Genomic DNA, 22871 nt, shown 5'->3' on the forward strand with positions numbered 1-22871 from the left:
TAGATGGTCATTACCGAATCTGTCGTCTGGATCCCCAACCCTTGGCAAAGATGCAAGGCATTGGTAGTCTGGCAGAATAGAACCCGCCTCAGGATTAACAGGTTGAACAACTGTCTGCCTCCCGAAACTCATCTGAAAGTCCATCTCAGACTCGCTTCGTTTCCATTGCTGGTTTGCAGATCGGATTGGAGCATCTGCAATTTCATAAGTCCCTTTGTGTTGAAGGGCATCCTTGTATGCTTCAACCTGATCTCCAAAAAGTGCTCCGCGCATTTTGTTCCCCTGGCAAGCAAGTGCCTTATTAGTCTTTCAAAAGGTAGTAATAGTGCAGGGAATGTATGTAAAGCTACTCTATATGTAAAGCTACTCTATATAACTTATGGTTGTTTTAGGTTGGTTTAGGTTATTAGGTTATTGCATGAAACGACATAGGTGCATCCTTGTATCTCTGGAAATAGTAAGAGTAATTGTTATTTTCTGTACATGTAATCCTTAGGTTTTCGATTTGATTTGAATTAAATTGATCATCATGTTTGACTAAACCCACTTGGCAAAGCTAACAATTAATTTTAAAAAGTTAAAGTAACCATCAAGAAACCAAATGCCTCAAAATCAACTAACTTTCGGAGACCAAAAATTGACCTCAAACAAATCAAGAATATGACAACCGATAATGATCAATGTGTTGAATCAGCATGATCAAATGAGAAAACTAAAGATAAAAGGGTCAATCAAATTAAGATGTTATTTCTTAGTTGTGCATGTAATATTCCACCATAATTTAATTCCTTCAGAAATCTGTACAGTGTAATTCTATCATTTGATACAAGCAGAAATAAATGTTCAGTAATAATCCATTATGTCTAACTACTTGTCTGTATTCAGTTAGTTTACAATATGTGTAGATGTTTTTCTTATGGCATTAAATTTTCATTGTGAAGTTCTGATGATTTGTTCTCAAAACAGTAACCAGAGCGAGGTATGCCAGTTCATTTAGTAGTGCGTAATAATTAGGAAGAACGAACAACAACAACCAAACTACCACCTCCAATTAAACCAGGAAAAATCAACAAATAATTCCACCCACTTCATAATGTTAATCCATATATACGAATTAAATGTTTTGCAGGAAAAAAATCACACTCATAATCACATTAATATAACTATATAAAATTTAAGTCAGAAAATCAAGCACTTTATAGTCATTTCTTTTAATTGGGTTCTCAAAAATCCCAGCACTTTATAGTAATTTCTTTTAATCATCTTTCTGGGCAATAGAAGAAGGCCAAATTGACTTAAGTGCCTCTTCTCTGAGCTTCGTAAGTCATCTTAAAATAGTAAAAGCAATCATCTTAAAACAATAACCAAAAGTAAGCTGATACAGATAATTTTGTGTATCCCTAAATCATCTTAAAACACTAAAACACATGACATTTAGGCAATTCAGTGAACGGATTAAAGTGCATTGTATTGACTCGTGAATTCCTTGCAGTTACCTTACAAATAGCTAAAAAAGCAACATGTATCATGAGATCGAAATACCTAAGTTATTGTAAAATAAGTAAGTTTAGATAAGTGTGCATCACAAGTATATTCCTACCTTGGTATCTTCCATAAGGATATGTTGGAACAAGACCCCTTTCTTCGGAGATTTGGTAGGTCGGCCTTTCTCTATGACTTTGACTTTGACTTTGTACGACTTGCTGTTGGAGTTCAGTTCATTCAAGAACACGCGTTCATGCTTCATCTTGAGATCCTTACAGCATAAGAGAGAGGGATGTCAGTATGTTAAGGTACGTAAAAAAAATATGTTTATAATGTTGTTGTTGGACTTTCTATTTCAACTTTAAATTCTTGCATTTTTGTTCCTATATAGCATGTTTAAATTATTTTAACATATTTGTTTGTGTTCTATTTTGGAACCGTTGCCATGGTGGTTTTTATATCTATAATCAGACACATGAGAATGAAAAAAACAAGTTTACATAGTTATGATACATGGCTAATTATGGTTAGTGATGTCACAAATAAAGTTAAATCAACACACACAAACCAAAATTATGACAGGTTACAAAAAACAGAATCTGCAATGATTGCACAATTTCTGTTGCAGCTAATTGAAATCTCCATAACATTGATCACCATCTTTTAAGAAGTTTAATTACTATCAAGATCAACTGAAATATCAACATACAAAATCTAGGATCAGCTAGCCTACATTATACAGATGGAACAAATTTAAAAAGTAAGTATAAACAAAGATTTGCATGTATGTTGACTTAAAGCATTTAATAGGTGTGGCTATCAAGTGAAAGAAAGGCACATAAATGCAGACTTATCATGGGAAGAATAAGCAGAATACCATTTATGTATGCAAAAACAAACTGAATAGAAGTGGAAGAAGTTGGTTGTACCTGACAGGAAGAAGAAGCTGCTGCTTGTAATGAAATTGAAGTGTTTACCCTGTGGACAATAAGAAAAGGCAGAGCAGATATATATATAGGGGAGGGGGGGAATGTGTGGTAAACCACAAGGAATTGACTGGGATTGGGCAAAGAATGGGTGCAAACAGTAGCATGTCCTTGTTGCACTGTTAACAACTTTAGTTTTTTTTGTAGAGCCATACCATGAGATTTGGCTGAACAACCAAAGGGACACTCTACTTAGCACACTGCTAGCAGTTGATGAAGTATAAAAAAAGCAATGTCATATGTTGTGAACCTACTATGGAAGCACACATGATTGGAAATGGGTAAAGGAATGGTGCAAACAGTAGCATTGTACTTGTTGCACTGTTAACACAGTGTTTTTTTCCCCAGAGCCATACCATGAGATTTTGCTGAATAACCAAAGGGACACTCTACTTTTTACACTTCTAGCAGTTTGTTAAGTACAAAAATACAATTTGATATGTTGTGGTGTTACTATTCCTAGAAAATCTACATTGAGTTTTAGTCAATGTGCACTCAAATAAAACAAGAGGGTGCAACTTGACAGGCTGAATATGTTAGGTTATAACCATGAGTAAAATTGAGAGCAATCTAGTCAATTATGGTTGCTATCATTTGTCAACTACTCCCTAGTCCATCCATTTGACATAAACAGTCACGTATCCTATTTAAAAATGTCCTGAAGGATGTTACTTCTTAGAATGAATAAAGGGAAGAGGTAGGAGGGATTTAGTTATTACAATGGTTAATTTATTAAATCTTGTAAAATCCTTAAATATGATAGGTTAAAATAACTAACTAATTAGTAAATCAGTCACAAAGTAATCATCCATTCTTATTCAATCTCTTATGATCAAGAGCTATTGTAACATATAGAAGGAGAGAGCTATAGAGAAAACCAATGAAACCATTTCGATCCAAGAATTTATAGAAAAAATTCCCAGCTACGGTAAGATCTATAGCGAGAGTTACACTAAGAAGACAGGCTGATACGCTGATGGGCTGACCTTCTCAACATAGTGAACAATGTTTCTATTAAATGCAATCATTCATAAACTAATCAGTGGAGTAGAGAATTCCCAACCTCAATGACTCCGTGTAGTAGAGATGGTTGTATTCCTCATGTGTTGCACTCCATATGTTGCAGTAGAATCCACCTTTGTAGAAGTCACCAGTCAGCTGCACCAAATCGCAAAAGATCAGCTCTTCTTAGAAGTTCATGTCAACCAAATGGTACAAGTGACAGAACTCTTTTACCAATATACCTCAGATATATGATGTATGCCCGAGTCTTGGGAGTTCCAAGTTCAGGCTGCAGCAAGGCACCAACGACTAAGATGAGTTGGAAAACATTATTTACCTGACAAGAGTATTTGTCATCAATTCAATAACAACTTAGCAAGCAACAGTCCACTATTATGTAAAGCCAACCAGTGGGAATCAACATCATATTATTACTAAGCCAAACTTTAATGAATTAATTTCATTTCATCGTTTTGACGCACATTGCTCTAAATATGTAATCATAAATAGAGATAAAATTCAACATTTTCCAACCATCATCAACCACTTCTTGTGCAGTTTGCGTCGAACAACATATTTTCAAGATTTGATGAGTACATGCACCTTAACCCGTGAAAATTAGAAACTGAGCTCCAGAAAATTCAATTGCATTAAAACCCCTCAATCTTGTTTAGGCCTAAAAACTAAATTCGACTGCATTGTTGTTTTTTAGTTTTTAATTTTTAAAAAACTTAAAATTAGTTTATGTTTTTATTTTTGTTTTTTCAAAACTACCGCAAAACTGCTTTGTATTACTCTTAAATACAAGTATTTTTTTAATTTAAAGTCTACCTAATTCTCTAAATCCTCCTTGTTAAAAAGTAAATAAAAATAAAAATAACAAACCCCATTCTCTTATCCTTCCCCATCTCCATTATTGTTGATGGATGACCTTCAATATCACGGCCAACAGACCACCCTAACAGACCTAACATTCTTATATCCATCACCAAATCTCTTTTACAATAATATTATGAGCATCCACAATTTGTATCATCATTGTTATAGAAATCAAGGTCGTAGTCTCGTAGACCTCCATTAATGGAGTTTCTTCAAGCTTATATTTGTTCACTGTCATATTAGAAATAATAATTTCACAAATCTCTTATTTAACCTTTTTCGGACGAGTTCCATCAAGGTTGAAGACCCTTGGTTATAAAGCAACAAATTCAAGAAATCTACTGACTACCAGTCCAAGTAAAGAGACTGACCTGCCAACTTAAGCTGCAACCTCTTTTGTATATAGCACCGCCAACAAGCATCACATCCCGCAGTACCTTGTAACAATTTGCCTAAGTCAGATTTGACGGAATGGTCATTCATTTGTGCATAAGTCAGATCATAAACTTTGGAAAAACAGGAAAAAGAAGAGAAATAAGAAATTTAAGATACCTGATTGAAGACGGATCAAGAGCTCGGCTTGGACTTCAGTCTCAGCTTCTCGTGTTTCACCCCTTTCGTACTTTTGTTAAAACCTGAAGCCACTTCCATATTATAGAGTTGATGAATTCTTACATGTTTCTATTTCTCAGTTTCTGTACATTAACCCTTTTTAGCATATCATTTTATTCCAACTTGTATGCTTTTCTTTTATTATGTTTTAGGAATTACCTGTTTACTCCTTATTGTTAGTCACTAAATAATTAACTATTATTTCAGAATTGGCATTTTACTCTACGTATACCAGATGGAATCAGAACATGTCTCATTACCACTGGTTGGTATTCAGGCATCTTAATGTACTGAACGTTATAGTGAATTATCCACTATGCATACCACCAAACAGTGCATTATAAAAGGGATGAATTGAAGGTAATTCATGGTGTATAAGGTAGAAGAGTATGTCGTAGAACAACGAGAACCATAAACTGCTTGCAAAGAATAAAAGCAATATCACTTCGATTCCATATTGTAGATGACTGTATATATTAATTGCTACTAAAGATGAGAACATAACAAAGTTTGTAGAATCTTGATGTTAGATACTCCAAAACTCCAATTTTGGATTGGCAGGTATGCATTGGGAATGAAGCAGCAGAAGGAAGACTAACACATATGGAGGGAACACTGATGTCCATGACTTACACAAAAAACATGCACTTTGGGAATAACTGATTCTGGTCAATATTTCATTTAAAGCACTAATCTGGGTGGCCTCAATTTGCTGACTTCACTGCATAAATCAGGCTGATACACATGGCATCCAACCTTATTCATGGTTGGGCCTCCCTGCCCTCCACTGTGTGAATACATAAAGCCCACCTATCAGTTTGCATCATTATATAATATTAATTAACAGCTGTATGAGCATATTCCCCCTATAATAAGCAAACTTCCCTCAACTCATTCTCTCATCTATCCTCTATTCAAGCCCAGACTAAACCCACCCTTTAAACAAAGCCTCTTCAGGTATATAATTTTCTGAAGGGCAATAAGCTCCCGTTCACCTAAAAGCCCCAAAACTAAACGCTCCTGAAATGGCAAGTGATGTCAAGATCGGGTCTTCTGTTGTACCATATGGTACAAAACAGATCGCATTGATCATGCTTAGATGGTGTATGAGTACCTGGATACTTACAGAAACATCACAATTAAAACGAATGGTCTGATGTACTGTCGATACTAAGAACCATGGTCTGCTGTACTGTCGATACTAATACGACATGCAGTTAAATTACAGACCATGTGTAGGTTTGATGAAGGCGAAGGTTTATGAAACTAAGGGTTGACACCACGAATTCCCAGTTCGTTTGGCTGTCCCCCTTGGTTACGTGCCTTCAAAATCACAAACCATCTAAGGACCAGCACTACATGAGCAACAAAAGGTAACCGTTGGACAGCTCTATTATGAGCCTGTTTTGGTTGCATTGGTTGCCCTGTGACTGGCCCTGCCCAGGCACAGGCTTGATCAGACCGTCCGTCATGTCTTGCCCCTATAATGTATAGAGAGCTACCTTCGATCCAATGTATCCTAATGTTAGAACCATTATAAAGAGGTGTTATTCATGTTCCCTAAATTTGCAAGTGTTGTGTGTATTTATCTATTAATGCTTTTACATTATCGTTTTACCATATGACAATGCTATTCCGTTAACCTATTTAACCAGGTGAAACAAACATATTAAGTGAGATTCTAAATTGTCTTTGAAGCCTTCTTGCAAATACAGTCACCATATATATGGTGCACTTGAAACAAGCAGAAATGACATTTAGCAGTTGCTTTTTCAGAAATAGATATGAAAATGGAAATCATGTCTCGGTGGAAGTGTAAATTTGTTTTTCTGGGCGCCAATTAGACAAAGTAATAAATCAAGCTTTTGCTAAAATTAGAAACATTGAAGTCATTTCCAAGAGAAATTTCCACTATGAAATATGCTCTTAATGCGCCCACCCTCCCCCTCACAAAAAAAAAGGTAATCATACTTAACCCAAAATATCAATGCAGAAACCATCATCAAAATATTACCTCTTGTCAACAAAATAAAGATGCACTATGAAGCACAATATGCTTCCAGGCTATTAATACATGCTTAAATCCGCTCTTACTTGAAGTGCAACTGAGTCTTTTCCTTTCAAGAGCACTTCCATGATAGCAAACTGATCATCAAACGCACTATAAAACCTGTGGCAGAATGTGCTCCTATAATATGCAAGACAAATACCAAATTAGAGAAGCTGTACAATATGACAGAAACTAAACGTAAGACAAATCACAAAACAAGGTTCTGGGGAAGGTGTTCTGGAAAAGAACAAAACAAGAAAAAAAAATAAATGAAACAGGAAATGCCAACCAAATTGGATGTGGAAGCTAGCAAAAGAAGAAAGTAATTAATCATACTTAATGGCCCTTTAACCTATGCATTCTTGAAGGCAATTTCAAAAACCAATAACTAAATGTCAGTGCACGAGGACTATGGTTGGACTATGGTTGCCACTGGTAAGGTGGAAACAAAGAATATAAAGCACATAAGCATAGTAAAACTTACATGTGCAGGCAGTACCTAGATAATTCCAGCCATCTGCAGGACCTCATAAGATATGACATTCTCAACGTGTGTTCCAGCTAGCCGTTGTGAAGTGTCAGGTGAAATGACAGTCACCTGGCGTGCTTGCCTTGCACGGGACAAGGCCACATACAACTGGCCATGTGAAAAACATGGGCGGGGCAGGTAAATAGCCACCTGACTTAATGTTTGGCCTTGAGATTTATTAATTGTCATTGCGAAGCTGAGTTTCACAGGGAACTGTTTCCTTTGAAAGAAAATTGGATATTTAGAGGAGGGTGAAGGCCTTTGTTTTACACGTGGTATGAAGACATGCTTCCCTTTGTGGTGGCCAGTTATAATAACACACTCAATGAGGTTGGGGGAAAACCCCTTGCAGATTAGTCGTGTACCATTGCACAAGCCGGACGATGGCAAAATGTTCCGAAGCAAAATAACTGGACTGCCCTCCTTTAGGACGAGCTCATGAGGGCTCATCCCACCAGGACACAATGTGTTGATGAATTCTGTCGGATAGACATTGCAATTATCATCAAGCACCATGTCAAAGCTTTTATACATAACTGGTTGCCCTGGGAATTTCTTTATCAGCTCCGTGTTTATGGAATCAACATCATCATTCATTGGAGTGAGTATTGCTCTTGTTGTAAATATGTCTGAGCTAAAGTTGCGAAGGTCTAACTCGGGAAATGTAAGTGAGGTCAGGTCTGTTATTGGGTCCCTGCCATCCTCCAAAGGCTTTAGCACTTCACTTGGTAACTGTACGTAGTTATTTTCAGCAGTCTGTAGTTCTCCATTTCCCAAAGCAAGCAAGAATGCTGAAAACTGGGGATCTTCTCGGGCCCGTATGTTTTCTGTGAGACGGAACTTTGTTAACTTAGGCCACAGTACAGAACTGACCAAGCTCACACCAACTGCTTCTCGTTGTGTTCTGTGGGGAAGGACAGGAAGAACTTGACGGAAATCTCCCCCAAAAACAACAAGCTTACCTTCGAAGAGTTGGTTTTCATCACACAAATCTCTAAGTAGTAAATCTAGAGACTCAACGTTTTCTTTCCTGGCCATTGAAGCCTCATCCCATATGATGAGCGTTGTTTCCTTTATCAATGCAGCTAGGCTACCTTGTTTGGGCACATCGCAGGCTAGTGAAGCTTCAGTATCTATAGGAATCTTAAACCTGGAATGTGCTGTTCTTCCGGATGGTATGTTGGCTGCAGCTATGCCTGATGTAGCAGTTGGAAGCACGATCAAGCCCATGAGACGTATCTCTGCGTACAGGGCATTGTACAAGAAGGTTTTCCCTGTTCCGCCTGGGCCATCTATAAAGAATGCACCAGGTTTCTTTTGTTTAACATGGTCAATGATGCAGGTGAATGCTTCTTGTTGTGCCGGGTTGAGACTTTCACGACAGCGGATGCAGTGGTCAGGAATTGGTGCATCGAGGGCATCAATTATATCTCGTGTTCTTGCAAGTTCATCATCAGTAGGCTCAAGCAAGTGGTCCAGGCCAAAAGTCTTGAGCGATTTCCCCATTTCTTCCAAGGATTGCTCAACTGACCTAGCTGTGAGTTGCTTGATCTTAGCCTCAGAATCTGGAAATTGATGGCTGAAATCCTCTGACAGTGCAGCATAGTACTTTAGCCAGAGCGCACTGGGGTTACTCGGTTGGCAGAAAATGAGGACAGTGGCAAAGAGACTACGCAGAGCACCAGGCATCTGTACGGCACACGCTTCAGCTAAGCAAAGATCAACTGATTCATCTTCTTCAAGCAAGTTGCGTTTAAGGGCTGCTTCTTGAAAAGTTGCGCATCTATACCCAGCAACTGTTAATAGATCTTCGAATGACTTAGGGCCAGGGACGTGAACGAGCAATAACCTCAGGAAGTAACGCTCTCCTTCAGACGGACTAACAAAAGCTAACCGACCGACAACAATAGTTTTGTTTTTCCTCAAGAACCACTGTTTTGCAGCACTATCCCATCTATACCTTTCTGTAAAACGGCTGTACAGGCACCCTGTGCCATCTGGGGTTGCAGCGTTTGCCTTAAAAAATTCAGTCAAAGAAGTCCGAGAATGTCTGTCAGCTGCAACAACAGCATCAAGCCGTTCATGGGGCCTTATCTGAACTGTGTGCATGTTAGGTAGGTGGACCTGGAGTGGAAGGACGGCCGGATGCATCTCATACAAATCAAACCCAAAGATCCTCCACGCAGCCTCGCAAGGAGAAACCCACCTACCAGATTGGAACTGGTCTATCTCGTCAACATCCCTCTGCTCACCAGGTTGCACAACATTGAAAGAGATCCTATCATGGCCCTTGTACACATATTTGTAGAGGTACTTAACTGCCTGGATGGTTGAACAAACCTCAACATTTACATGACAGTCAAACAGAGATGATAGGTATGGATTATACGGGATAACCCACCTATTATCAAGGTTTGCCTTACGGATAGAAACTGCATCACCGGTGTCCCTTCGCCTGTACAAAGGGAACCCATCTTTATTGTTTGTCGTTTCAGGGCAGAACTGTTTTGGATACCCGCTTTTACATTTGTTTTTATGGCTCTTATGTTTCATGCAAGGGCATTGAGGGTTCAAGTGACCACAAGGGCCGTGCATCATATGCTTGAGGATGATTTTTCTGAGTCCAGGGTTGTCCACAGAGGGAATTTCAGCACATACAAACTTGTCGTAATCAGCAGGAGTTTTGATTTTGAATTCAGGTTTTAGAATGATCAAGAAATGTGCATGAGGAAGGCCCCGTTTTTGAAACTCAACGACGTAAATCATTGCAGCAACCTTCCCAAACACGTGTTTCTCCATTATCTGCTTCTTAAGAGCTAGCAACTTGGCCCTGAATATCCTCGAAACCAGATCAGGCCGGTTTTGCGCTTCTTCTCCAGTGGCCAATTCTTGTTTTATTTCAGGCCAATTAGGATTGCATGTCATTGTGACAAACAAATCTGGCTTCCCATACCGCTGCACCAGCGCCATTGCATTCAAGTACCTTTTTTTTAGATCCCGAGGCCCGCCAATGAAAGTAGGGGGTAGCACAACACGATGCCCCACATTCGCTGCATTTGTTTCCCCACTTTCTACGGTGTCCAGGATACCTTGGTAGAGGTCTGCCCGTATAGTAGCCTGGTTCCTCCGGAAAAAATCAAGGCGAGTGTTTTCAACTTTCACGTACATATCCACGATATATTGCTGAAAACAACGGCCAGCTCTGAGGAGAAGATTTTGTGGCCGACTTTGGAGTTTATATGCATAGTATTCTCTTGCTGAGATATGTTTGTCTGCCTTGGTATGAGGTCCAGTGGCACCTGCAAACAGAAGGAACACGCACGGAAGATAAGCAACTGGTAAGAGTAAAAGAATAGTGTGTACATTAGAATGGCATGTAAGCAGTAGCTGAAGTTATAATGATTTCCTGATAAACACCCACACGGCACACACGACACACTGCGGTGCATGTATGAAATGGACAATAAAGAGTGAGGCACTTGAAACAATTGGAAAATACTAATGTGCAAGAAACGACCATGGTTATAACCTATTCGTTAAAATATATAGCAACCAGCGTTATTAGGAGATTAATCAAGAGTAAATGCATGCAATCCTATAGGCAAAACGTGAGCAGGTGTGTTGAGGGGATGCGGCAGAAACAACATAGGACTGAAAAGTTTAAGCTGAACAGATGGCAGCTCAACGAATATGAATAAAAGCATCAGTTCCACACGCAAGCAAATACAACAAATATATGATTTTAGTATAATAGGTTTGAGGTCTGATGCAAGAATCACAAATAAGGCAAACAAATATGTAAGCGCCTTAGGTATAAAAGTATTACTGCCATAAAGAAGTTGAATCACATGGCGCTCACATAAAAGTTGAACAATACTTAGGTGTACGAAATGCGTCTACCTAGTAGGACTAAATGCCTAAACAACTTAGGTGTTCTTCTGGCGCTTGAAGACAAAGTCGAGCTCACATGGAACTGAGAAAAAGACTGGCAGGTCAGTCTCTGATGCAGCAACAAAGGATGGCCCTGAAATAGCTAGGTTCGCCTTCGGTTTTGTAGGGGGGAGTGGAACAGACACAATAGAAGGAATGCGGTATGGCGCAGCCCTAGGAGTAATACAATCCTGCTCCACAAGTAACAGCGAAGGCTCCAGTGGTTCTTCAATCCCCAAAACACGTTCCTTCAAGGTCAAGTAGCTCTCCCTTTCTAAAGTGCATAGCACAGCACCAAACTTTGAGTCGGTGGGGTTATAATTTGCATCAACCACATCGAAGCTGTACACAACCATGAGATAGTGAATGGCCTTCTTGGCAAGGTTTTGTTTAGCAGATGCAAGACTTGAGCAATAGTCACTGAAGATGCATTCATAGTCAAAGGGGCTTGTTGGGGGGGTAATAGTAAACCATGAAGTGAACTGAGAAGAAGCATGTTCAACAGTTTCGATAGGAGTGCTACGGACCGGGATTGCCCTGAACACAGCGCGCAAAACGGACATGAAATCCACAGACACATGCTTAGCGCCTGTAGGAACGCCCTTGTCCAATGCCTCAGACAAAGCAGCTTTTGGCTCCCCTTGTTCCATACGCTGGAATTCAATCCTCTTTAGGTTGAACAGGCTACCACAACGAGCATACATCTGCTTCTTTAGTGATGTGACATCTTCAACAGCCACATCAAATTTCCTCATGAGGTCACGCACGGCTTTTTGTGCTGCCTTCTCACATGACTCTCCTAGAGTATCAGCTGGCCCACCAACATAAACGTACGCAATAGGACCACAGTTTGTCTTAACAACAACAGTGGCATTGTTCTTAGACATATCCAGGAACTGGTAGACCGGCTCAGGGAAGTCAAGGCATTGAGCAATTTGCATTAGCAGAGGGTGGAAAGGGATCACGACCTTGCTGTGTGATGCAGCCATGACCTCTAACGCTGTAAAACATGAGTTTAGACGTGGTGACCAAGTGGCCAACCAAGGCAGCAACATTAAGGCACCAAATGTGAGGTTAGGGAGGGGAGGCGGTAGGAACCATCTGCCACTAACCGGCGCGGTGTCAAAGAAATGCAACAATTGCAAGCGTACGAAACAACAGTTACAAACGGCAAGCATGGCCTGGACTTCACTATACAATGGTTTTGGTATAAGGTGGGAGGGTATAAACTAACAACTGAAGGCAACAACATGGTTGTAGAAAGCCAATAGACCTAGCAGGCGGGCCCTCTAGGTTGGAAGGCTAATGAACAAAATTCTAAACTTGGTTCATTTATCCCTAGCGCCTGCAAACAAAACCTAGGGCATGGCTTGCAAAGGAGAGGCAACAAAGTCAAGAGGGGCCATAAGAAACCGTACTCGGTCTAACCAAACACACAGTGGGCAACCCTAGAATTAGAACCCCTCATATGGTAAATGCAAGCTACAACCCCATACAAAGAAGTTAGGGCAAACTCACAGCCACAATCGAAATACGTACTAAAACAACAAACATAGTAAATGCAAAGTAAACAGCTAAATTGAAGCAACGAATTGATGCAGGACATGGCACAGGACAAGTGAGGAAGTGGATAAATGTGGTACCTCGTGACAGCGGGCAGCAAATGGAACAGAACAACCTCCGCACGCACAAACAATGCACTCTGTAAAGGAAGCAAATACAGTCAAGTTCAGTTGATCATCAGAAGAGAAGATTAACAGTGCATGCTTCAAGCATATGTACACACAAGGAAACAACACAACACATCAGACTCTCAGACGGTCTAATTTTGAAAAGCAAAGAACAGTTTAGATGTTCAGACTCTTAACAAACAGAAGTTCCTTTTGAAACTTTACCAATTGAACCCTAGAGTATGACTAACAGAGGTATCTTAAGCAGAACTGAACAATTGAGCCCTAATGAGAATCATAAACGTAAAGAGACTTTACTCACAATCTTTTTCATGACTTACAAGCACAAAAGGAACCTAAATAATGAAACCACAGAATAGATGCAGCAGGACGGGAGGGGGGACAAAAAGATAATTACAACGCAAAATGAGCTACATGTGTGGTGCACAGTTAGAGACACACATAACTATTTTATCTAGAAACATTATACTTTAATATTTCACACTCGTCCACGTTACAATGATACACTCTGTTTCAGATAGAAATTGACTGATTTAGTAACAACAGCTGCAAAACACGCTGATATTAAGAAACATAAATATGTATTCAAAATTTCCAAGAAAAATGTCTGATACAATATTCAGGCATATGAAACGAACATAATCGCCCAAGTCAGAATCACAAAAGAGCTGCTTTCTTTTTCTGTTTTTTTAAAAGCTAAATTCTCAATTTCTCACAGACAACCCAAAGCTTGTGTTAAAAACAGCAAAGATAACAAGAAACAGTGGATTCATAGTGCATCACAAAAAAACAGACAGTATATATCTCATTGTAGCTTAATAGCAATCTCATAATTTAAGCAAAATACATATAGGTAAGTAACTTAAAGTGGAGATGTTGTTGTCTGATATTACTTTAGGCATGGACGTTTTTTTTATTGTAGGTGGCAGCAGTACCACAGGCATGCTCGTTTTTAATAGATCTGTGCAAAATTGTTGGGAAAACCCAAATTGCTAAGAAACTTGAAAAGGTACATTGCAGCATTAACTAAAAGTTTTGCCGTTAAAGACAACAGTCACTCAAAATTACTCGCCTGATTTTGATAGTTTAATAACTGAAACAGTTGTATCAGGAAAAGGTCAATCAATTTCATATATAATTTAAAATAAATAAATCATAAACCCTAAAACAAATGAACCCAAAAAATTTTTAAAACTGTAATCCAAACAACTGTATGAACCCAAGAAATGCAAAAAACTGTATGAACCCAAAAAATTATCCAAAGAACTGTATGAACCAAAAAAAATCTAAAAACTAAGTGAACCCAAAAAATTCTCCTTAAACCTAAAGTAAACAGAAGAAAGCATCGATCATATCAAAACAACAAAGCACGAACTTCAGTTGGTGAGATGAGAAGCTTAACAAATAAGGTTTCCATGTACATGCACACAAGTAAACGGCATAGCACACCCAAATAGCAATGCATCGGAATGGCAGCATTCAATATATAATCTTATGCACTGGGTGACACATTGTCCATGGGAAATATATTATTAGGTATCATATCATCATATGGATATATTATCCAAGCTCACTAACATCCAATTAAAGTGGCCAAGCAAAAAACCAAGAGCATGTAGTACCTTACTGGTGTGAATTATAAATGGGGGGAAAAGGTGAAAAACACAAAAGAGGGCAGAAACCTAATGAACCAAGAGCAAAAGAGGCCACATATATATACACACATGATAGAAGACAGACAGAAGTAGGCTACACCAAAAAAGAAAAAGGAAAAATAAAACAAAACAGGAGGGAAGGTGGGAAAAAGGACAACAGTGTACAAACAGTACCTTTCCAGGGAAAAAGATGGGCACAGTACTTGTAAATAGTGTAACCCACAAGGTAAGGGCCATCAATTTAGGCCTCCAAGATAGCCCCCATACCGCCCCTAATTCCCTCCATGACCAAAGAAAAATCCACACTAAAAAAGGTGAAAATGTGCAAAATGACAGAGTGAGGTTATTACCTCAAACTGAAGCCCAGCATTTTAATGACCTATTACCCCAGTGTTACCTAATCCTTCAATCATCTAAATTAAATTATGGATAAATAACTGAAGCCCAGAATTATGGATAAATAACCACGAGTGAAACTAAAAATATAAAAACAAGTACAGAGTAATTAAATTTAAATGTACGAAAAGCCTGATCGTTACGAAGTTTTGTTTAATACCATTTCTAAATTGTATTTATCAATTCAAAATCCTATTCGTTACGAAGTTTTGTTTAATACCATTTCTAAATTGTATTTATCAATTCAAAATCCTATTCTTTTAATTTTTTTTGTCAAAAAGATAAAGATTTTATACCCAAACGAATATTCTCCGTACTACGATTACGATACTCATACCAAGCACCCCGTATGAGAGTATAATTTGCATGACGGGAACTTAAAACGTATTTCATATGCAGGCAAGTCCTCAACTATACTATAAAGAAAATAGTCCTAATCCTATCCGATATTATTATGTCACTTACTCCGCTTAAGAAGTTGAAAGTAGGAAACTCAAATAGTAAACGAACATTAGTAACATAATTACGACAACTGACATGATATTGTGCCATGCATTCCCAAATCAATATGAATTAAACCCTAATCAAAATGTAAAAGTACGACGATTAGTGTTTTTGAAATTTATTGAATGACATTCATTTTTTTTATTATTATATCATACTTATACTCACAACAGAGAAACCATTGAACATAGCTTAGCAGTTTTTGGCCTCTGCTACCAAAATTACCTGAAAAACAGAGGGGAAAACCAAGTTATCAAGGAAATATACGAAGAATTTAAATACAGAAATTTTAAACTTTAGAAGTTTTATTATTGTCGTTGGCTTTGCACACTGAACAATACCTTTTCTTATCACAGCAGCAACAAACCAACACAGAAGCATCATAGGTTAATTGTTTCCCCCTTTCCTAATAATTGGGTTTACTAAGAAAATAGGAAAAATACAGCAATGAAAATTTAGCTAAATCTACCACTTCACTATAATTATTCCTGTTACCAACAGTTTCAATGAAATCAGGCAATAATGAAAATTTAGGTAAATCAACCACTTGACTATAATGATCCTTTCGCATGCGAAATCAGTAATCCAAATGTAAACAAATCAGTAGCTAAACCAAACAGATAAAAAACACTTATGAACCAGGTAATTGAAATAGTCAAATACGGATGAGAAAACAATGAAACATGTTCAATCAACAAAGGAACTCAGTAATTGAAAAGCTCAAATACGGCCACCCATATTCTAGATCTGGAACAATTCGTGGCGATCTTAATATGAGAAAATCAATGAAATATGTTCAATCAACAAAGGAATTCAGGGAGAACTACAATGTCAGATCACAAGTATTGAAAAACCAGGCAAAAAAAAAGAGGTACGCACCAAGATCCAAAGGGCATAGCGATGTTGGACACAAAGACGGCAAAAAAACGGGACAAAATCACCCTGACATGTGGAACAAAATGAATTAGGAACGCTCCCCAGATCTGATTTCTGGGTGGCCCGATTCATTTTGTCCACATCTCTGGTTGATCTGGCCCGAAAAAACTGGGCCGGTTAAAAAGAACCACGCTCAACAGCAAGACGAAAGGAAGAAAGAACGGGGAACGATGGCCGTGATGCGCCGCCGCCATGGGAGGTGGAGCGGATCTTGAGAGAGAAAATAATGGAGGGGGAAGAGAGGCATGGGCGAGAGGAAAGGCACTGGGAAGAGGAAAGCAGTTCTTTAAGTCAAGGAACGTGGCATTGGGTGTGATGAAGGGCAGAACTGATAATTAGAAGGTATATAAGGGTATTTTGGTCATGGGACTATTGCATGAATAGTAAAGTATAACTCTACACTTTTAAAAGGTTGTAGATACTTATGTTCTGAAGATACGTCATTGTGCCTACAGCGGCCTCCGCCTACATCGTACTCCCTCTGTCCCCATTTGTTTGTCCCATTTGTCATTTTAGTCTGTCTCCAAAAGATTGTCTATTTTAAAAAATAAAATCATGGACCCACAACTTTATTCTCACGTAAAATATATTTGACCCACTATATTTATCTCTTCTTAATTCCGCACATTTCTTCATTAAACATTTAAACCTATTTTATTTCACGGTACAAACAATAAGGGACAGCGTAAATACGAGTTAAAAGCTAGTCTATCTAATTAAAAAGAGAACGTCAATACTCCCTCCGTCCCTTAATATTCGCACCGTTTCAATTGGACACGCTTGCCAATGCACATCTTTGACCATCAAAATCTTTAACTACATATTATAAAAACTTATAAAAATATTAATATTTTGAAAATATATATTAAGATGAAGCCAACAATATATTATATACTAACATTTATTTTCATATACCATAAATAAATTAGGGTCAAAGTGAATTATGTGAATGCAAAAAGTCAAAACGGTGCGATTATTAAGGAACAGAGTATATCGGAGAGTGGAGTAGAGGCGAAAAAAGAAACGGTTAGAAAACCAAGTATCGAAGGAACTCTCAAAACTCAAAGAGAGAGTCCCAACACTTCTCCAAGTTGCCAAACTTCCTAAATTCCCTCCTTTTACTCGTCTTTCATTGTCATTCTTCTTCTTCTTCCTTTCCCACTTTCTTCTCTCTTTCCATTCAAACATCATTTGATTCTCCCAAATCATAAATCCACCCCACATAAATTCTTCTTTTTTTTTCGCATTTTAATCATCATTTCGACGAAGTAATTCTTTTCTTGTTATGTTTTGGAGAAGAAAGCGTTCAGCAATGAACCCAAAATCTCCAGTATCTAAAGTGCCAATTGATAAGCACATCAAGGTTGATTCCTCTTATTATTTTAGTTTATAATTCTGGATTTGATTTATTGTTCTTTTAATTATTGTACTTAATTGCTGATCTTTCAAGTAATAATTGTGATTGGAAATCAGTTTTGTTTAATAATTGCATTATGTTATTGATATAAAGAAAAAAAAAATTGAAAACCCATTAGCAAATTAAATTTTAAAAAAAAGTTAAACTTTGTTTAAATTTCAATTTATTTGACTTAATTAAATTAATTGAAATTAAATTGAAATTAGGATTATTAAAAAAAAATCTTGGGAATTTTAATTTGGTGAAAGAAGTACGGAGTAGTTCCTTTTGCTAGCAATTGTAGTTTACCAAAAACAAAATTAAAAATAGTTTTTGAAGTATTTGTGATTCAATATTTTGAATGGTACTTTTATGATGTTGTTTGCAGATATTGGAGGAGCTTCTTAAGTTGCCAGAAAATAAGGAGTGTGCTGATTGCAGAAGCAAGTATGTTTATGTGATAAATTTAAGGATTATTATATTTATAAATTATAATGTAGGACTGTCTTTGATTCCCTTGATCTCAAAAGTTACTTGGTTACTCTTTGTACCTTGCAGAGCTCCTAGATGGGCCAGCATTAATCTTGGGATATTTATATGCCTGCAATGCTCAGGAATTCACCGGAGTCTCGGTGTACACATATCTAAGGTGGTTGATTTTTTCGAGTTTTCGTGTTTGAAATTTTGTGATTTATGGATTGTCTCAAGTGGTGCATGTTTTTCTTGGGTGTACTTTCATAAAGTGATAGAAGGTGTGGTGAATCGATTTCATATCTTGTTGTGATTCATTGGTCTTTCACTCGTATAATTCGAACAATTTATGAAAGAATGAATGAATGAAGTTGTTGATTTTCAGTTCCCTTGAGTTCTTGGCTTCTTGCTCTCGTTGAGGCATGTTTCTGAAGCAGAATGTTTGGATTTTATCTATGTCAAAATTTTGTTTGCTGTTGAGTAGTACCTTTACTTCATTTTCGACGTTCAGCTTAGAGTGTAGAATTCAAGCACTTGCAAGACAGTTGTGGTTAACTACGATGAGGTTGTTTCATGTAAAGAAACATAACTCGGTTTCTTCCAAGTTGAAGGAACTTTTTTACAAAAATTTACTCGTTCCTAGGTTGGAGCATCAAGTTGTCCATGCCTATTTTGCTGTGTCAAAGTATATCTGTACATGTGCTAGGTACTTAAAGCGGAACAAGTTCACTTCTAAGATTGCTGATTGAAAGACCGTATGGGTCAATTTCCATTACTTTAAACAATTCCTGTTTAGGATTTGATACTTACCAACTGACTGTCCGACTATCCCTTCAATTATTCAGTACATATTTCATTTTACTATGATGTTAATACCTTTCATGAAAATTCACTTGGCTCTGTATCTCTACACTGACTTTCAAAGCGAGCCATTCATGTGTGAAGTGATTTGTAATTGCATGATAATAGTGTTTGTCTTTAGGTAGTTTTTACTTTTTAATTGTGTTCTAGTCCATATGCTCTAGAATTTCCTATGTTATATTATTGCCTGTAAATGCTTCTTCGAGGTTAACTTGCTATTACATGGTGTTATTAAAATTTATCTTGCTGCAGGTGCGATCTACCACACTAGACACATGGCTCCCGGAGCAGGTTGCCTTTATGCAATGTAAGTTCAGTTCCTTTCTATCAATGTGCAGAGTAAAGCTTCTCTACTCGATATATAGCTCTCTATATTTGGGAATCAAATTTCTGAGGTACATACTGAGCAGTGATTGTGGTTTTGACATTATGTTTTGCAGCCATGGGAAATAGAAAATCCAATGCCTACTGGGAAGCGGAGTTGCCTCTACATTATGATAGTAATCGAATTGAAAATTTCACACAAGCAAAGTACGGTCTCATAGGAAAATTGGTATTGCGTGGTGTTGTTTTGCTTAACCCGTGTCCAAAAAATTCTTGTTCAAAGTCCTCAAATCTTTTCTGATTCAAATTGACTTATTAGGTATGTTGAAAAACGATGGATTCCAAGAGACTGCAAAGTCAAGCCACCTGCAAGCTCTACGCCAGCACGACTACCCTCTAGTCGTTCGACAAGGCGTTATGGTGGCATTGCAGAATGGACTAACAATCAACATTTATGTAAGAGTAGAAATGATAGCTCAACAGCTGAAAGAGACAGGGAAAGCTCAAGTCCTAGCAGTGTTGAAGATTGTAAAATTGAACGCCAACATCAACAGCAGGATAATAAAAAAGAGAACTGTCAACCATCTATGAATCAGAGTCATTCTGTATTGAAATGTGCTAACGGAAAACCTTCTAAAGAACCAGCACAAGTACTTCCTCTTTCTTCTCTTTGTGTTATCTGCCTTACAGTCACACGTAGCTGTCTAATGCCGGCCTTATTTAGTTGGTTGTTGTGTTCGCTGACTTCACTCTCTTTTTACGTTTTTGTCTGATTTTCTCTTTTGATTCTCCCACTATTATAGCATAAATACAAGTATTGTTCGATGACGTGGTTGTTGTTTTTGAGAAATCTGCTTTAAAAGTTCAAGTTAGGTTTAGTGTCTGATAAGTTTTGAATGTACCGTGTTTGCTAATATTGTTTGCCCCAGATTTCTAAAGAGGTTGGATATGGAAATCTTAGTTAGACACTGCACATAAACTTTGACTAGTTAACAGGAAGAAAAATTCCATATAAATACGCCTCAGACTTTTGTATTTGGAACCTAAAACTTCAAGCAAGAGCTGAATTTTTTGCTCTGACCTCTGATTCTCGCTTGCATATTGCTGTTCTTATCCTCAAGTATGAATTTAGTACTTAAAAACAGCATTACAGCATTATTCTATCATATAACTCCACATCATCTAAAACATTTGTACAGCACTTGGGTGAACAGGATGTTGATTTCAGTTAAAAGTTTTGCTTACATGGTTGATTTGCTGAACAGGTTGTCCCTCGTATACTCCCTAATGGCAACCTGTGGAAGTCAGAACAAGAATCCTTGAAAATCAAATCGTCAACAGCTAATTCCATGACTGCTGTCCCTTCTTCTGATGTTGATTATGCTTCTGAACATCTCATAACATTATGTATGGATGATTCTTTCGACGATGATTCAAGTTCTGGTACAAGTGCATGGGTTCATTTTGACTGTAATCTCCTTTCTCTAAGAATCTTTTGTTTGAGAATGCATTATTTTCCTCCCTCAATAATCATGTTTCGTTTTTATACCCACCCGGTTTTCCACTCCCTTAATTCTTTTTCTTCTCAATTTGACTTACAATCAGCTGACGAAGAATTGTCAACGTCAGAGGCAACTATTGTTCCCAAACTAGCTGTTGAAAGTGCCTCAATTCACGAGGCAAAGTTCGCTCTAAAATCTTCTGCTAGCAAGGTTAGCCCTGAACCAACAATAAAGGATGTCCAAACAGCTACGGTACCGTCTACAAATGGACATTTTGGTGAACATCAAAAATATGTTTCGAACAACAATCAAAGCCTTTCCTTTAAAGTACATTTTTACATGTATTTTTTATGTTCTTTAGTTCTAGAAAGAAAGATTTTTATTTGTAGGGAAAAGGTTGTTTAAGAAACTAAACTTCTTTTGAGAAATATGTTATAGTGATAACAATTTTTTTTTACTTGTGCAGCCTAATATGGTTTCCTCACCTTCTATCCATCTTCAACGACTTGCGATGCTTGCTGAAGGTGTTTATTCTACAGATGCGCCAAAGTCTGCTGGTGGTATCCATCATCAGCTGAACACAAAGGGGGGAAGTGTTGAACGCACAATAGGAACTCAAATGCCGGTATTTGAGACAAATCACTATATATTACTGTTTTTTTTATCAGGTATTTTGTATTAACTTCAATACACGAAGTACTAAAATGTTTTTTTTATTTGTCACAGATACAAAATTTCCAGCCGGGGAAGTTTGAATCGAGTTCTGCTCGATACACCATGCCCAGGTACGAGCACTTATGCAGATTTTGCTACTCAATTGTGATACCTGTGGACTGTGGTATTTGATGCCAAGGAACAACAGTGTGATTAGACTTGGTTATTGGACAGGGTAGCCTAATGGGTAATTGGGCATAGGGTTTGGGTCATGTTAATAGGGCTCTTCCTGGGTAGGGCTCTTATTGGACAGGGTCAATATAGAGCCAAACTTATAACACAATAATTTTGAAAACTAAAATATTATGATATAAAAATTATATGGATAGCTTTGTATTCACTTGATTTTTTTTTTTCGTTTATTGACACGCCCATTTTCGGTCCACTATTGACCCATGATCCGCTTTGACCCGCCCATTATTGACTCGCTAAAATTAACCCTTTCATTACCCGACCCACCTAAAGACAAGGTCGAAGTCTGATATAATCTAGCTCTTTTGTTTATGCACTTAAATGCGAGTTAGACTTGGTTTCTCTCGTTTGCCTTACTAAGCTGTGTATAAACTTGAACGCATGCAGCTCGTATGCACCTGCAATTTTGATGAAAAGTGCATCGACTACACCAGCTAGGAGGCCTCCTGCAGCATTGCCTGTATCAGGATACGACTATGACTTCTCGTTCTTAACGCAAGGGATGTTCAGGAAATGATAGAAACGTTTCGTTCTCCAAATTTATCATTTGCTAGGGATGTACAGGAAATATATTTCTCAGTGATTAATTCAATAAGTTAGGTCATATTACTTGTAAATGCAAACTCTCTTAGTGTTCAGCTTGGTCCTTTGTTCAGAAATCTGTTTGGATATATACACATAAAATTTTGTTTTGCGATCATAGACCTCTGGCTCAGTTTTTTTAACTGTTTAAACTAGTTTTAGTCCCGGGCAATA

At 37.8% G+C, this 22871-nt stretch overlaps 1 protein-coding gene across 2 annotated transcripts; it reads left to right on the forward strand.

The window, feature by feature from the left end:
• Nucleotides 1-17676: 17676 nt before the first annotated feature.
• Nucleotides 17677-22815, forward strand: LOC110776755 (ADP-ribosylation factor GTPase-activating protein AGD5). Of its 2 annotated transcripts, none has more exons than XM_021981322.2 (11): nucleotides 17677-18018; nucleotides 18440-18498; nucleotides 18610-18700; nucleotides 19636-19690; nucleotides 19824-19914; nucleotides 20027-20357; nucleotides 20973-21177; nucleotides 21313-21536; nucleotides 21676-21834; nucleotides 21936-21994; nucleotides 22503-22815. In XM_021981322.2, exons 1-11 carry the CDS (start codon nucleotides 17941-17943, stop codon nucleotides 22630-22632), a joined length of 1482 nt encoding a protein of 493 aa, XP_021837014.2. In that variant the 5' UTR covers nucleotides 17677-17940; the 3' UTR covers nucleotides 22633-22815. The 2 variants fall into 2 exon arrangements, with proteins under 2 accessions (XP_021837014.2, XP_021837015.2); XM_021981323.2 differs by having other exon boundaries at nucleotides 21313-21419.
• Nucleotides 22816-22871: the final 56 nt, after the last annotated feature.

Source organism: Spinacia oleracea, chromosome 6, assembly GCF_020520425.1.
Source record: "Spinacia oleracea cultivar Varoflay chromosome 6, BTI_SOV_V1, whole genome shotgun sequence".
NCBI classification, from domain to species: domain Eukaryota; kingdom Viridiplantae; phylum Streptophyta; class Magnoliopsida; order Caryophyllales; family Amaranthaceae; genus Spinacia; species Spinacia oleracea.